Source organism: Callithrix jacchus, chromosome 22 (assembly GCF_049354715.1).
Source record: "Callithrix jacchus isolate 240 chromosome 22, calJac240_pri, whole genome shotgun sequence".
Classification (NCBI taxonomy): Eukaryota; Metazoa; Chordata; class Mammalia; order Primates; family Cebidae; genus Callithrix; species Callithrix jacchus.
The window spans coordinates 39,084,054-39,099,962 of NC_133523.1; the positions used below are offsets into that span (position 1 = coordinate 39,084,054).

Here is a 15,909-nt window from a genome sequence, read left to right on the forward strand (position 1 = left end):
CCAAGTCAGACTGAATGAAGACACATGATATCTGGAAAGAGATTTTTTTTTTCTTTTTTCTTTTCCAAGTAGCTTGGATTGAACTTTTCTCTTTCTTTTTTTTTTTTTTTGAGACAGAGTTTCGCTCTTGTTACCCAGGCTGGAGTGCAATGGTGCGATCTCGGCTCACCGCAACCTCCGCCTCCTGCGTTCAGGCAATTCTCCTGCCTCAGCCTCCTGAGCAGCTGGGACTATAGGCACGCGCCACCGTGCTCAGCTAATTTTTTTTTGTATTTTTAGTAGAGATGGGGTTTCACCATGTTGACCAGGATGGTCTCGATCTCTCGACCTCGTGATCCACCCGCCTCGGCCTCCCAAAGTGCAGGGATTACAGGCGTGAGCCACCGCACCTGGCGGATTGAATTTTTTTCTTTTTTTTGAGATGGAGTCTTACTCTGTCACTCAGGCTGGAGTTCAGGGGTGTGATCTCGGCTCACTGCAAACACCAACCTCCCAGGTTCAAGCAATTGTCCTGCCTCAGCCTCCAGAATAACTGGGACTACAGGTGTCCACCACCACACCCAGCTAATTTTTGTATTTTTAGTAGAGACGGGGTTTCACCATATTGGTCAGGCTGGTCTCAAACTCCTGACTTCAGGTGATCCACCTGCCTCAGCCTCCTGAAGTGCTGGGATTACAGGTGTGAGCCACCGCACCTGGCTGGAAAGAGGTATTCTTAGAAACACCCCAGGATGACAGTTTATGTAGCACACCTGTGCAGACATGCAATGTGCATGTCCCCCAGAAACGTGACTGAAGGTGTAGGGACAAACTCCCAGACTGTCCCTTTCATGCAGACAGCCTAGCCTCGGAGGGAGAAACAGACCCCCTTCCTGAGTCATAATGTTAGAACCCACACAGGCTTGCAGGGACACCCAAGGGAAAACAGACCCCTCCTCAGGAATTCAGATCCAGCCAGGGAGACAGGGCGCCCCTATGGGAAACGCTGTCGCAGACCACAAACCCAGAGAGACAGCTGTCCCGCTCCGGGCTCACCTGACTCGCTGGGACGTGCACAGGCCCCTGGAGGGAGGCATCACGCAGACAGGCTGGGGGCAAAACTAACGCCGGACAGCAACGGCTGCGCACGGAGGAATGTCACCAATGTCACCCCTCACACACACATACTCGGGCGGAAACTCAAAGCCATTCAGGGAGGAGCTTGTCCCCGGAACTCTCCCGAAACTCTCCAGAAGCTCCGCAAGGACATTCTCATTCAACAAATAAGTGCTTCCTATTTGCCAGGCACTCTTGCTGAGCTTGGGGATACAACGGCGAGTGTGCCACGGTCCCTGCCCTCAGCAGCACACCCGGGGGAGGGTCAGCTCCACCCACCCAGACACCAAACTGGAGTTACACCCGTGACCTCTACCCCAGATACACCTGAGCTGATCCCCTGCCCACGCACCCAGCAGGTGGCTCCAAGGTTGGGGCCTGCAGAACACAGACACAGCAGAGAAAGACTCGATGCTGTGGAAAGATACCCCCAGCTCCCCCCGACGGTGGCCACAGAGCCAGCAACGTCAGTACTAAGACCTACAGATAATGCCTGCGGAAACATGCATGCTCCAAGCACCCTAGAAACCCTGTCGCAGGCAGTGAGTGCGCTGACAGCCACAGCCAGAGGAGACACACTCAAGGCTCCTGGGGTCACTCTCAGAGGGTCTCTGAGCCAGGAACCCACATCCAGGCACACACAGACTCGTCACAGACACAGTGTGGAGTCCACAGCAGCACGAACCTAAGTGCACGCGCCACACCACGGGACACATCTATGTTTACAGACTCAGAGAACTTTTTTTTTTTAATAGAGACAGGGTCTTGCTATGTTGGCCAGGTTGGTCTTGAACTCCTGGCCTCAAAGCAATCCTCCTGCCTCAGCCTCCCAAAGTGCTGGGATTACAGGCATGAGCCACCACATCCAGCCTGTCTCAGAACTTTGAACCCCAGACACATAAACAGACTCAGCCTCGAGTTCCAAAACACCAATGCCACCTCTAGAAACAGAGACAAGCCTCCGAGACAGGCTCAGCCTAGTCCAGTTAGTGACCGGCACTCCCAATAAGGGGAAAAATGTTTCACTCCTCACCCCAGTGTATAGAGATGTATATACCACTCTACCCCCCCCGACCCCCGCCAAAAAGATTTTATCCTCCTGGTTTTTTTGTTTGTTTTTTCCTTGAGACGGAGTTTCGCTCTTGTTACTCAGGCTGGAGTGCAATGGCGCGATCTCGGCTCACCGCAACCTCCGCCTCCTGGGCTCAGGCAGTTCTCCTGCCTCAGCCTCCCGAGTAGCTGGGATTACAGGCACACGCCACCAGGGGCCCAGCTAATTTTTCTTATATATTTAGTAGAGATGGGGTTTCACCATGTTGACCTGGATGGTCTCGATCTCTTGACCTTGTGATCCACCCGCCTCGGCCTCCCAAAGTGCTAAGATTACAGGCTTGAGCCACCGCACCCGGCCTTTTTTTTTTTTTTTTTTTAATGCTATTTGCGAGTCGCTAAGCTGATCTGACAGCCTGCTGGGTCATGACCCTCTATTTGAAAACAACAGAAACAGATGTCCTTCCTGGGTCTCAGCCTGTCCTATGTGTGGAGGTGTGGAGGTGGGGTCAGGTGTAGGTGAGCCCTCCGCCCACATTTGTCCCAGTTACGCCTTGCATGCGGGGGTGGGTAGGTTCTGGTTACAGTGATTTCTGTCCCTGGCATGGGGCCCAGGAGCCCCATCCGTCCCTGCTCACACTTCCCTCCTCAGCACTCCATGGTTTCCCCTCTCCACCTCCCCACTACCTCCCATGCCCCCATCTGCACCTGCTCAGCTCCCACGAGAGCACTAAAGAAGTCCCACTGTCCCAGTCTGTGAGAACCCCCACAACTTTTTTTTTTTTTTTTTTTGAGATGGAGTCTTGCTCTGTCGCCAGACTGGAATGTAGTGGTGCGATCCTGGCTCACTGCAACCTCTGCCTCCCGGATTCAAGCGATTCCCTTGCCTCAGCCTCCCCAGGAGCTGGGATTACAGGCGCATGCCACCACGTCAGGCTAATTTTTGTATTTTAGTAGAGATAGGGTTTCACCATGTTGGCCAGGAATGGTCTCGATCCCCCGACCTTGTCATTTGCCTGTCTTGGCCTCCCAAAGTGCTGGGATTACAGGTGTGAGCCACAGTGCCCAGCCAAGAACCCCATTTTAGATGCTGGGGATGAGTGGCCAGGGAGGAGGTGGCCACGGCACTTGGAATGAGTGCTCTCTGTCACTTGAGAGGGCAGAATTATCAGGATTCTGTGGCCCTCTGCAAAGAGCTTTGGGATCAGACAACCTCCCACTGAAACCCAGCTGTCCTCCATCGAGGACATGCAGCTGTGCGAGGACCCCACAGCACACTCAGGGAGGGCTGCAAACCCAGGTGCCTCTGGGGACCCGGCCAGTGACTGAGTGGCCAGTTCCATTTCGTCCATATTGCCAGCTTCCACTCGGCTATAGCAATCGCCAGAGATGGGAGTTTGGTGATGGGAATTTGGCATTCTCAGATCTGATTTTCCCTCCATAAGAGAAACCTGGATTTTTAGGTGAAATCACCTGGTTTTTGAAAGGTTCACTAGCTATTTAAATTTTGCAAAACCCAGACACTTGGGGATCACTGGGACTTCCTTGTACAAAGTGCTCAGGCTGTGGTGAAGGGCGAGGGGCTTCCCTTCTCCCCACTTCCTCCTCTTCCTCCATTCTTCTGCCTAGACACCCCCTAATTTTGGTCACTCCCCCCATCCTGTGTCTCCCCTGCCTCACTCCCCAGAGCTGTCCTGGTGACCTTGTGTCTCCCTTTCTCTCTCTCTCTCACCCCTCCTCTCAGAAACCCCCAGGGCCTCGCCCCGAGACATGGGCCAGCTGGTGTGGGGGGCCGTGGGGGGGATACTGCTGGTGCTGCTGCTTCTGGCTGGGGGGTCCTTGGCCTTCATCCTGCTGAGGGGGAGGAGGAAGAGGAAGAGCCCTGAAGGAGGAGGAGGAGCAGGAGGTGGAGGAGCCAGCGGCGACGGGGGCTTCTTCGATGCAAAAACTCAGGTGTTGGGGAATGGGGACCCCGTCTTCTGGACGCCAGTAGTCCCTGGTCCCATGGAACCAGATGGCAAGGAGGAGGAGGAGGAAGAGGAGGAAGAGAAGGCAGAGAAAGGCCTCATGTTGCCTCCACCCCCAGCCCTTGAGGATGACATGGAGTCTCAGCTGGATGGTTCCCTCATCTCACGGCGCGCAGTTTATGTGTGACTCACTCAGAGAGCCGGGCTCGTCCCAGCTGGGCCACGCCAGCCTGCGGTTCCCGACTGGTTGGACTTGTTCATCTGGAGGACACTGGAGTGGAACGCTGCCTCCCGTTCCCTGGGACTTGGAGAGAGCTAGAACAGCACACTGGACGCCTCCCGTCTCTAGGGCTGCATGGGGAGCCTGGGGAGCTCAGCCATGGGGACCCAGAGAGGACCCCACACCCAGAGACTTGGTTTGGGCTCCAACCTGCCCCTGGCCCCGTGACACTCAGGAGTTAATAAATGCCTTGAAGGAAAACATCGGGGGTGTCTTGTAATACATCAGACCCCTCCTTGGGTCGTGGGGAAAGGGGTTAGGACAGGGACTCCTCTGTCCCAGGGGCTGGGAGGAGCCAAACCAGGTCCTTGGGAATGGGAGACTCCTAGGGGTGAGATGGAAGGCTGCGGGCCCACACTCCTTGGATGCTGGAAGATGCACTGGATGGCTGAGAATCACGAGGCTTGTGGAACTAGGATTCAGGTTCTGAACTGTGGGCTCAGAGGCAGGGCATGTGGACTTCTAGGTCCCAAGACAGAGGCTGCCTTTCTGGATCCTGTGGCCAGACAGGTCAGAGGCCCGAGTTCTCTAAACTCCTGGGCCTTCAGGTGGAGGTGGGGGTGGGGGCAGCCAGGTTCCCTGCATCCTGGGAGAATGGGGTCGGGGGTGCTGTGAACCAGCCGTGCCTCAGCCTCAGACCTCACCTCCACCATGCTGCTGAGGGTCTCTGGAGGGAGGGCTGCTCCCCACTCCCATTCTCAGGGGCCCTAAGGGCATGGGTAGGTGGGGTGCTGGGGAAGTCCCACTTTTGTCCACCCCCACAGAGGCTTCCCTGACTGTCTCCTCCACCCTTGCCCCCATCGATCACCCAAGGGACTTTTCAGTGACTCCCTGGGAGTGGCAGCAGCTTCCTTCAGCCCCTCTCAACAGGAAAAGCAAAGCCGGAGGGGGTCCTTGACTTCCCAGGCTCAGTAAGGAGCGGGTTTTTACCTGGTTCATCACTGCCCTCCCGAGCCTCCCTGCCTCCTCTGTAACACAGGGCTGGTGTTCACGAGGCCGTAGCAGGACCCAGTCAGGACGCGCCCTTGATGCCCTCATGCAGCCTCGTCGACCTCCACAGACCCCACCGAGCCCTGGGCTAGGCAGTGCTGGGGCCGCCTCGGTGACCTGCACAGACCCAGTCGCGCCCTCCCGGTGCGCACGGCAGTAATGACCACAGGAAAAGCAGCTGTATGTTTAGGATGAAGTTGTGTGTGCGGAGTGAGGGGCAGTTTCTCCGTCACTCCCCCACCCTCTGAAGGCCTCCAGAGGATGCCAGGCTGTGGAACAGGAGCAGTGGAGAGCCAGCAGTCCAGCTTCCTCCCCATCTGTAGAGTGAGGCTGACGCTCCAGTGACCCCGTGGGCTTTTCCTTCGGTTCTTTATTGTCTGCACTCGCCCACCCACCCCACCGGGGCAACAGCAGGTTGGGGGCAGGGAATTGTGACTGCCTGGCACACAGTGGGTCCTTCTAACACACCCACCGAACACCTACTGTGTGCCATACCTCAGGTGCACGGTCCAGTGTGGAAATTGGCAAGTAAACAGGTAACCACTTCAAAACCTCTTCCATTAGGAGACTTGGAAATGGGAGGTGCTAGGAAGAGAGGCCAAGGAGCGAGTGGGCTTCTCCACCCCTTTTTCTGTCTTGTGTGGTTTCATTTTTGAGAAGAAGTTGTGCTCTGTCTCTTGGTGTGATCTCGGCTCACTGCAACCTCCGCCTCCTGGGTTCAAGTGATTCTCCTGCCTCAGCCTCCCGAGTCGCTGGGATTATAGGCATGCATGGCTGGCTGATTTTTGTATTTTTAGTAGATATGGGGTTTCATCACTTTGGCCAGGATGGTCTCCATCTCCTGACCTCATGATCCACCTGTCTCGGCCTCCCAAAGTGCTGGGATTACAGGATTACAGGTGGGAGCCACTGCGCAAGGCCTTTTTTTTTTCTTTTGTAGAATGGGAATGGTCTCTCTGTGTTACCCAGACTGGTCTCAAACTCTCAGGCTCAAATGATCCTCCCACTTCAGCCTCCAAAAGTGCTGGGATGACAGGCGTGAGCCACTGTGCCGGGCCCCAGCTAATTTTTCAGTTTCTTCTAGAGATGAGGTCTTGTGCCCGTTGCCCTGGCTGGGCTTAAGCAATCCTCCTGCCTCGGCCTCCCAAAGCACTGGCATTACAGGTGGCAGTCACTGCCCTGGGCCCTAACCCCTTTCCTGATAAGTGGGAGGAGATTCCAGTCCCCAGAGGAGATTCTTGATCCCAGAATTCTGCCCCCACATTCTCTGTCTTCTAGCCTCTTCTGGTCCTGTCTCATCTCCCCACTCTCCCCAGCCTCATTCTGCCCCAGCTACATGGTCTCCTTGTTTTTTTGTTTTTTTTTTTTTTTTTTTTAGAGACGAGGTCTCACTATGTTGCCCAGGCTGGAGTGCAGTGGCTATTCACAGGCATGATCCTACTACTGATCAGCATGGGAGTTTTGACTGGCTCTGTTTCCAACCTGGGCCGGTTCACCCCTTCTTAGGCAACCTGGTGTCCCCCACTCCCAGGAGGTCACTATGTGACCTTAGTGCGGACACCCAACAGCCCAGAACTCCTGGGCTCAAGCGATCCTCCCACCTCAGCCTCCCAAGTAGCTGGGACTACAGGCACGCGCCACCACGCCCAGCTTGCTGTTCTTTAAAAACACAAGGCTGTGAGTGAGATGGGACCTGAGTGTGGGACCCCCCTGAATGTGCTCCATTCCCAGGGCACAGCCCTGGAGTGTAGGATCCCCTCAAATTGTCCAGAACTCCCAAGTATGCAGCTCTCTGCTGCACGGACAGCTCAGATCATGTGACCAAGTACATTTCTTTAAAAAAATACCACTCAAGGCAAGCCGAGTGCAGTGTCACCCCAGCACTTAGGGAGGCCGAGGCAGGAGGGTCACTTGAGCCCAGAAGTTCAGTGCCAGCCTCGGCAACATGGCAAAACCCCATCTCTACAAAAAATTTTAAAAAATAAAAAGAAGCTTGCGTGGTGGCACATGCCTGTAGTTTCAGCTGCTCCAGAGGATGAGGTGGGAGGATCGCTTGAGCCCAGGAGATGGAGGCTACAGTCAGCAGTGATCACACCAGCGCACTCTAGCCTGGGTGACAAAGTGAGGCCGTCTCAAAAAAAAAACCCGTAAAACCTCACAAGCCTCCAGCAGGGCCTCTGACTGTTTGCGCTGCCTCGAACGCCCCCAGACACTCTCATGGCTCATCCCCGTGTCTCTTTCAGGCCCCTGCTCAGCTGTCACCTTACAGTAAGGCACAGGCCCTCCCACTACCTTTGGGGACCCCACTTTGCACCTCCTCTCACTTCCACACTCTCTATTTTGGTATTTCCCATAACTTACTTCCATCTAACATGTGAGCTATTGTGCTGGTGTGCCCAACCGGAATCCAAGTTCCGTGAAGGTAAAGACTTTGTACGTTGTGTTCTCCACTCCCCTCCCATGTGGGGCACACATGGATGCCCCTTCTTCATGCTCAGTTGGTTGAGCCAAATGAAACAAAGTCCCCTTCCCTCGGGAGAGGACATAGGCAGGCAGGTGGGTGGTAGCTTGGATTAAGGAGCCATGGCTTCCTCCTGGAGACCCCCTCACACTGTCCTTCTCCTTGCAGAGACCCCCAACACAGCAGGCGCAGGAGCCACAGGCGGCATCATTGGGGGCATCATCGCTGCCATTATCGCTACTGCTGTGGCCGCCACGGGCATCCTCATCTGCCGGCAGCAGCGGAAGGAGCAGACGCTGCAGGGGGCAGAAGAGGACGAAGAGTAAGTGATGGGCCCTCAGAGCAGACTGGGAGAGGGGTCGAAGAACTGGGGAGGGGCGAGGGTGAGAGAAAATTCTCCAGAATCACTGTGTGAAACAGACAGACTGGAAGGAACTGGGACCTACGTAGAATGGGGAGGTGTAGGTTTCTCTCTGCCATAAAGCATGGGTATGACTCATCACAGTCCAGGCTCCTGCTACATTGTGGCTCCCACATTCCAAGATGGCTCCCCACTCTTCCATCAAATTCTACACGTGATAGGCTGGGCCCAGTGGCTCATGATTGTCATCTCAGCACTTAGGGAGGCCGAGGCGGGTGGATCATGAGTTCAGGAGTTTGAGACCTGGTGACCCAGCTACTTGTGTGGCTGAGGTAGGGGCGGGGCATGGGGAGGCTACAGTGAGCCGTGATCGCACCGTTGCACTCTAGTCTGGCCAATAAAGTGAGACCCTGTCCAAAATACAAAAAGAGAGAAAAGTGAAGTAACTAATCAGGAACAAAACAACAAATTGCCCTGGCCGGGTGCAGTGGCTCAAGCCTGTAATCCCAGCACTTTGGGAGGCCGAGGCGGGTGGATCACGAGGTCAAGAGATCGAGACCATCCTGGTCAACATGGTGAAACCCTGTCTCTACTAAAGATACAAAAAATTAGCTGGGCGCGATGGCGCGTGCCTGTAATCCCAGCTACTCAGGAGGCTGAGGCAGGAGAATTGCCTGAACCCAGGAGGCGGAGGCTGCGGTGAGCCGAGATGGCACCATTGCACTCCAGCCTGGGTAACAAGAGCGAAACTCCGTCTCAAAAAAAACAAAAATTAGCTGGGCGTGGTGGCACACGCCTGTAGTCCCAGCTACTTGGGAGGCTGAGGCAGGCCAATTGCCTGAACCCGGGAGATGAAGGTTGCAGTGAGCCGAGATCGCACCACTGCACTCCAGCCTAGCGCCTGGCGACAAAGCAAGACTCTGTCTCAAAAACAAAAACAAAAAAAAAGTTGTCCCCCGGGCATATCGCATCCTCCTGTCTGTGTGAGCCTGATAAAATTTGAAAACCCAGCAGGTGTGGTGGCTCACACCTGTAATCCCAGCACTTTAGGAAATTGATGCGGGTGGATTGCTGGAGGCCAGGAGTTTTAGACCAGCCTGGGCAACATGGCAAAACCCTGTCTCTACCAAAAACACAAAACTCAGCTAGGACTGGTGGTATGTGCTTGCAGCCCCATTGACTTGGAAGGCTGAGATGGGAAGATTGGTTGAGCCCTGGAGGCAAAGGTTGCAGTGAGCTCAGACTCTGCCACTGCACTCCAGCCTGTGCGACAGAGTGAGGCCCTGGCTCAAGAAAACCAGTTTTGCATACCTCTCCTGCCTCAGACTGCTCTGAACTATTTTTCCTTTTTTGGTTTTGTTTTGTTTTGTTTTTGAGTTGGGAGTCTGTCACCCAGGCTGGAGTACAATGGCATGATCTTGGCTCACTGCAACCTCCGCCTCCTGGGTTCAAGCAGTTCTCCTGCCTCAGCCTCCCAAGTAGCTGAGATTATAGGTGCCCACCACCATGCCGGCTAATTTTTGTATTTTTAGTAAAGATGGGGGGTTTCACCATATTGGCCGGGCTGGTCTCAAACTCCTGATCTTGTGATTCGCCCGCCTAGGCCTTCCAAAGTGCTGGGATTATAGGCGTGAGCCACAGTGCCTGGCCCTCTTTTTTTTGAGACAGGTTCTCACTGTGTCGGCCAGGCTGGAGTTCAATCACAGCTTACTGCAGCCTCTACCCCTCCCCACCCATTTCAGCCTCCCACATAGCTGGGACTACAGGCACAAGCCACTATAGCCAGCTAATTTTTGTAGTTTTTGTAGAGACAGGGGTCTAGATTGCCCAAATTGATCTTCAACTCCTGACCTCAGGCAGTCAGCCTGCCTCAGCCTCCCAAAATGCTGGGATTACAGGCATGAGTCACTGCAGCTGGCCTATTTTTCTCTTCTCAGATTTTGTACGTGTGACTCCTGTAAAACCCCACATTCATTCATTGATTCAGAAAGTTACCACACAGGGCCAGGCCCCAGGGGTTTGGGATACACTGATGGGACAAACACATAGAAGTGTCCCCACAGGCCAGGTGAGGTGGCTCACGCCTAGAAGAATCCCAGCACTTTGGGAGGCCGAGGCAGGTGGATCACCTGAGGTCAGGACTTTGAGACCAGCCTGGCCAACATGGTGAAACCCCATCTCTACTAAAAATACAAAAATTAGCTGGGCATGGTGGTGTGTGCCTGTAATCCCAGCTACTTGGGAGGCTGAAGAAGGAGAATTGCTTGAACCAGGGAGGCAGAGGTTGTAGTGAGCCGAGATCGCGCCACCGCACTCCAGCCTGAGTGACAGAGTGAGGCTGCATCTCAAAAAAAAAAAAAAGAAAATGCACATTTCTGGACCAGGCATGGTGGCTCACACTGTAATCCCAGCACTTTTGGAGGCAGAGGCAGGCGGATCACTTGAGCCCAGGAGTTGGAGACCAGCCTGGGCAATGTGGTGATTACCCATGATGTAGAGGGCCCAGAAACATGCTTTTCTTTTTGAGACGGAGTCTTGCTTTGTCACCCAGGCTATAGTGTAGTGGCGAGATCTTAGCTCACCGCAGCCTCCACCTCCTGGGTTCAAGTGATCCTCCTGCCTCAGCCTCTCGAGTAGCTGGGATTACAGGCATGAACCACCATGCCGGGCTAATTTTGTATTCTTAGTAGAGATGGGGTTTCTCCATGTTGGCCAGGCTGGTCTCTAACTCCCAACCTCAGGTGATTCGCTGCCTCGGCCTCCCAAAGTACTGGGATTATAGGCATGAGCCACCGTACCCGGACAATCTCTCTTTTTTTTTGAGACGGAGTTTCGCTCTTGTTACCCCGGCTGGAGTGCAATGGCGCGATCTCGGCTCACCACAACCTCCGCCTCCTGGGTTCAGGCAATTCTCCTGCCTCAACCTCCTGAGTAGCTGGGATTACAGGCACGTGCCACCATGCCCAGCTAATTTTTTGTATTTTTAGGAGAGACAGGGTTTCACCATGTTGACCAGGATGGTCTCAATCTCTTCACCTCGTGATCCACCCGCCTCGGCCTCCCAAAGTGCTGGGATTACAGGCTTGAGCCACCGCGCCCGGCCAGAATCTCTCTTTTTCTTTTCTTTTCTTTCTTTCTTTTTTTTTTTTTTTTGAGAGGGAGTCTCACTCTATCGCCCAGGCGGGAGTGCAATAATCTCAGCTCACAACAACCTCTGCCTCTCAAGTTCAAGCAATTCTCATGCCTTGGCCTCCTGAGTAGCTGGGATTACAGATGGACACCACCATGCCCAGCTAATTTTTGTATTTTTTGTGAAGATGGCATTTCACTATGTTGGCCAAAGTGGTCTCGAACTCCTGGCCTCAGGTGATCCGCCCACTTGGCCCTCCCAAAGTGCTGGCATTACAGGCATCAGCCACCAGGCCCAGCCCAACACCGTTCATTCTTTCCCTCCCAGAGCTCACAGTGGGGCGTGGTAATTATGAATAATTATGAATAATTTCAAGTACAAACTCAGTAAGTGCTGTGAGGGAGAAGTACAGCTAGGTATGAGCACGTAACAGGAATTCCTGATCCACCCCGGGGAAACTGCAAGAATTAGTGGAATGAATAAAACCTCTTACTCCAGAAAAGAAAAGCGGGCAGAGGAAAGGTAGACTCAGGCAGAGGGAACAGCATGTGTTGTAACCCTGGAGTATGAGGGATGCTCTGGTTTTATCCGCCACTTGACCTACTTCCTGCCCCACAGCCTGGAGGGACCTCCCTCCTACAAGCCACCGACCCCAAAAGCGAAGCTGGAGGAGCAGGAGATGGTGAGCACTTTCCCTGCAGCCCAAGCTATCCCCACCTCCACACCCACCCCTGGGCTGGGAGGAGTGCTGGGTGGTGGGGGCAGTTTCTGACCTCCCCTCCCCTCTCCTGCTGCAGCCCTCCCAGCTCTTCACTCTGGGGGCCTCGGAGCACAACCCACTCAAGACCCCCTACTTTGACGCTGGTGTCTCCTGCACTGAGCAGGTAGGAGCTCGTGGGAAGACAAAGGCGGGTTGGGGGTCTGGGTTGAAGGGCCAGGAGTCAGGCCTAGTAGAGGAGGTCAAAGACTAAAGGCCATAGCTCAAGGTCAAGGGTGTGTCCCTGGTTGGTGCTTAATGCATTGAGATCAGTTCAGGATTCCCTGGGGGGAGGTCAGGGGTAGGAAAGCACGGGATACAAGGTTCAAAATTAAAGTCACCTGAGGTCTGGGCATGGTGGTTCACGCCGGTTAACCCAGCACTTTGGGAGGCTGAGGTGGGAGGATTACTTGGGGTCAGGAGTTCGAGACCAGCCTGGCCAACATGGTGAAAGCCTGTCTCTACAAAAATTAGCCAGGCATGGTGGCGGGCTCCAGTAATCCCAGCTACTCAGGAGGCTGAGGCAGGAGAATTGCTTGAACCCAGGAGGCGGAGGTTGCAATGAGCTGACACTGCGCCATTGCACTCCAGCCTGGGAAACAAGATTGAAACTCCGTCTCAAAAAAAAAAAAAAAAAAAAAAAAGAAAGAAAATTGGGCCAGGCGTGGTGGCTCATGCCTGTAATCTCAGCACTTTGGGAGGCCAAGGCAGGCAGATCACCTGAGGTCAGGAGTTCAAGACCAGCCTGGCCAACAACATGGTGAAACCCTGTCTTTAAAAAAAAGAAAATTGATTATCTGCATTTGCTGGGTACTGTGCCTGAAGCTGAGGCAAGACAAACCAAGTCACTCCCCTCAGGGCTCTACTGAGGTCAGGACTCAGATACTGAGGTTGAGTTGAAGGCTCAAGGTTAAGTACTTGAGATCAAGACTGAGGTGAATGGTTCACTGGGAAAGATTTACAGAAATCAAGGGACAAAGGTGAGTGCCAGGATCCACAGGGTGAGGTGCATAGCTGGGCTTTGGATTAGGGATGGACCGAATGAATGTCCCAGTGCAATATGGCCCCAGGGGATAAGGAGTGAGGGGGCATCTTGTTAGCATGAAGAGAGAGTGGTCAGGACTTTGGTGTCCAGGGCAGATTGGGAATCCGGATCATACATAGGAAGTGATCTTGAGTTCCCGTCCCTTTTCCACCTCCAGGAAATGCCTCGATACCATGAGCTGCCCACACTGGAAGAGCGGTCAGGACCCTTGCACCCTGGAGCCACAAGCCTGGGGTCCCCCATCCTGGTGCCTCCAGGGCCACCTGCTGTGGAAGCCATTTCCCTGGATCTAGAGGACAAGGAGGGGGAGGAGGAAGAAGACTATCTAGACAAGATCAACCCCGTCTATGATGCCCTGTCCTACGACAGCCCCTCTGATTCCTATCAGCACAAAGCCTTTGTCATGTCCCGGGCCATGTACGTGTGAGCTGCCGTGGGCCTGGCTTCTCGAGTCTCACCTGTTGATTCCTTAGCTTTCTTGCCGAGGATCTAGTGCCCCCTGACCTCTGGCCAGGCCACTGTCAGATAACACACATCTATCTCATTTGTGACTTCTACCTTGGTGGCTCCACGGTGAGCCCTAACCCATGATCCCAGAGAATCTCACCATGATAATTGAATCCTGGTAACCTTATCTCACGAGGCAGGAGGTGGAGAAGGTGCTTCTGCGCAACACCTGACCCTAAGGACTCCTCTCTCAGACAGTGACCTTATACCGTACCTCTCACTTCCCACCAATGCCTTGCCTCCCCCAAATCAAAGAGAAGACCCTCAACCCATAATTTATCTTCAGGCAGTAAATTCCCAATAGGAGTGCTGGGGTGTATTCCAAGATCTCCCTGCTGCTCAGACCTGAGCCCTCCAGGCAGCAGGGCCCCACTTAACTCTCCTCACCCTGTTCTCCATAGGTAGGGGAGAGGGGATTCCCCAGCCCAAGGCAGAGTTTGCCCCTGCAAGCAGAAGCCTTGGGGTTCCAGACCCTTCCCTGAGCCCCTCTTTCCACCCCAATTCCTGCCTACTGAGCAACAGCTCCAGCCTAGGGCCACATGGGATGAGGGCCATGCAGACTGTTGCCTTGACTGCCCCAGCCTTGGGAGAAGAATTTACTGTTAACTTGAAGACTACTGAATCATTTTACCCCTGCCCAATGGAATAGGACCTAAACATCCCCCTTCGGGGGAAAGTGGGTCACCGGGATTGGGGGTAGGGATTGATATTGTTTTATACACTCTATTTCCTACAAAATAGGAATTTATACTTTGACCAGGTGTGTTTTCTATGGGATGTGAAGGGGATGGGGTGAGACATGAAGGGGGATGAAGGAATCTAAGGGCTTGAGAGACTCATTGAACTAGGGGTCAGGAGAGTTAAAGACAAAAAGGACCAAAGATACAAAAGAACTGAGAGAGTCATGAGCAAAAATGTATCAGTCAAAAACAAAATGTTGAGTAATGGAAAGAGATGGGGAGGGGTCGAGGGCATGGTGTTTAATGAACATAAATAATTGCAACAGTAGTCTGAGGAATAGAACAATGATAAAAATAGGAATGGGCAGCCGGGGGCGTGGTGGTTCACCCCTGTAATCCAAGCACTTTGGGAGCCCGAGGTGGGAAAATCGCTTGAGCCCAGGAGTTAAGAGACCAGTCTGGGAAATACAGTGAGACCCTGTCTCTACAAAATTAGCTGGGTGTGGTGGCACACACCTGTACTCTCAGTGACTCTGGAGGCTGAGGTGGGAGAATTGATTGAGGCCTCAAGTTCAAGGACTGAAGTGAGCTATGAGGGCACCACTGCACTCCAGCCTGGGCAACAGAGACCAGCCCTGTCTCTAAAAACATAAAAACTAAAATAGTAGTAACACAAGTATGAGAGGGTCAAGTTTAATGAATAAACGGCAAGTAAAAATAGACCAAAGGCAAAATGATTATACGTTGTAATAGGATCTCAGAGTATGGCAGGTAATAAACCTGAATGGATGAGCCAGAGGCAGAGTGATGAATAATGAAAAACTAGGGGCCAGGCGCGGTGGCTCACACCTGTAATCCCAGCACTTTCGTAGGCTGAGGCGGGTGGATCACCCGAGGTCAGGAGTTCAAGACTAGCCTGGCAATCAAGGTGAAATCCCATCTCTACTAAATACAAAAAATTAGCCGGGCGTGGTAGTGTATGCCTGCAGTCCCAGCTACTTGGGAGGCTGAGGCAGGAGACTCCCTCGAACCCAGGAGGCGGAGGTTGCAGTGAGCCTAGATCATGCCATTGCACTCCAGCCTGGGAAACAACAGCAAAATTCCGTCTCAAAAAAAAAAAAAAAAAAAGGCCGGGCGCAGTGGCTCACGCCTATAATCCCAGCACTTTGGGAGGCTGAGGCGGGTGGATCACGAGGTCGAGATCGAGACCATCCAGGTCAACATGGTGAAACCCCGTCTCTACTAAAAATACAAAAATTAGCTGGGCATGGTGGTGCACGCCTGTAGTCCCAGCTACTCAGGAGGCTGAGGCAGAAGAATTGCTTGAACCCAGAAGGCGGAGGTTGCGGTGAGCCGAGATCGTGCCATTGCACTCCAGTCTAGGTAACAACAGCGAAACTCCGTCTCAAAAAAAAAAAAAAAAAAATAGGGACCGGGGAGCAAGGGAGGTAATGGACAGGAGCTCACGGATCCAAACGTGAAGAGCCGGAAGAAGGACGAAAGAGAACGGGCAAGCTAGGACTAAAAGCAGTCCGGGCAATGAAGCTCAAATGAATGGGGAGAAGGCATGATGGGTAATGAGAGAG

The 15,909-nt window shown here is 53.6% G+C and overlaps 1 protein-coding gene across 2 annotated transcripts in view; it reads left to right on the forward strand.

Moving 5' to 3' along the window:
* Positions 1-14,399, forward strand: part of NECTIN2 (nectin cell adhesion molecule 2) — a 40,003-nt gene extending 25,604 nt beyond the window's left edge. Inside the window, exons 6-9 of one of the 2 annotated variants that reach the window (XR_013530982.1) lie at positions 3,890-8,165; positions 11,953-12,016; positions 12,132-12,218; positions 13,294-14,399. Coding sequence is in view for 1 of the 2 variants with exons in the window: in XM_002762283.6 (XP_002762329.2) it covers positions 8,012-8,165; positions 11,953-12,016; positions 12,132-12,218; positions 13,294-13,563 (575 nt within the window). In the remaining variant the exon portion in view is untranslated. The remainder of the gene's footprint in view (positions 1-3,889; positions 8,166-11,952; positions 12,017-12,131; positions 12,219-13,293) is intronic. The other variant, XM_002762283.6, reaches the window with a different exon arrangement.
* The last annotated feature ends 1,510 nt before the right edge of the window (positions 14,400-15,909 follow it).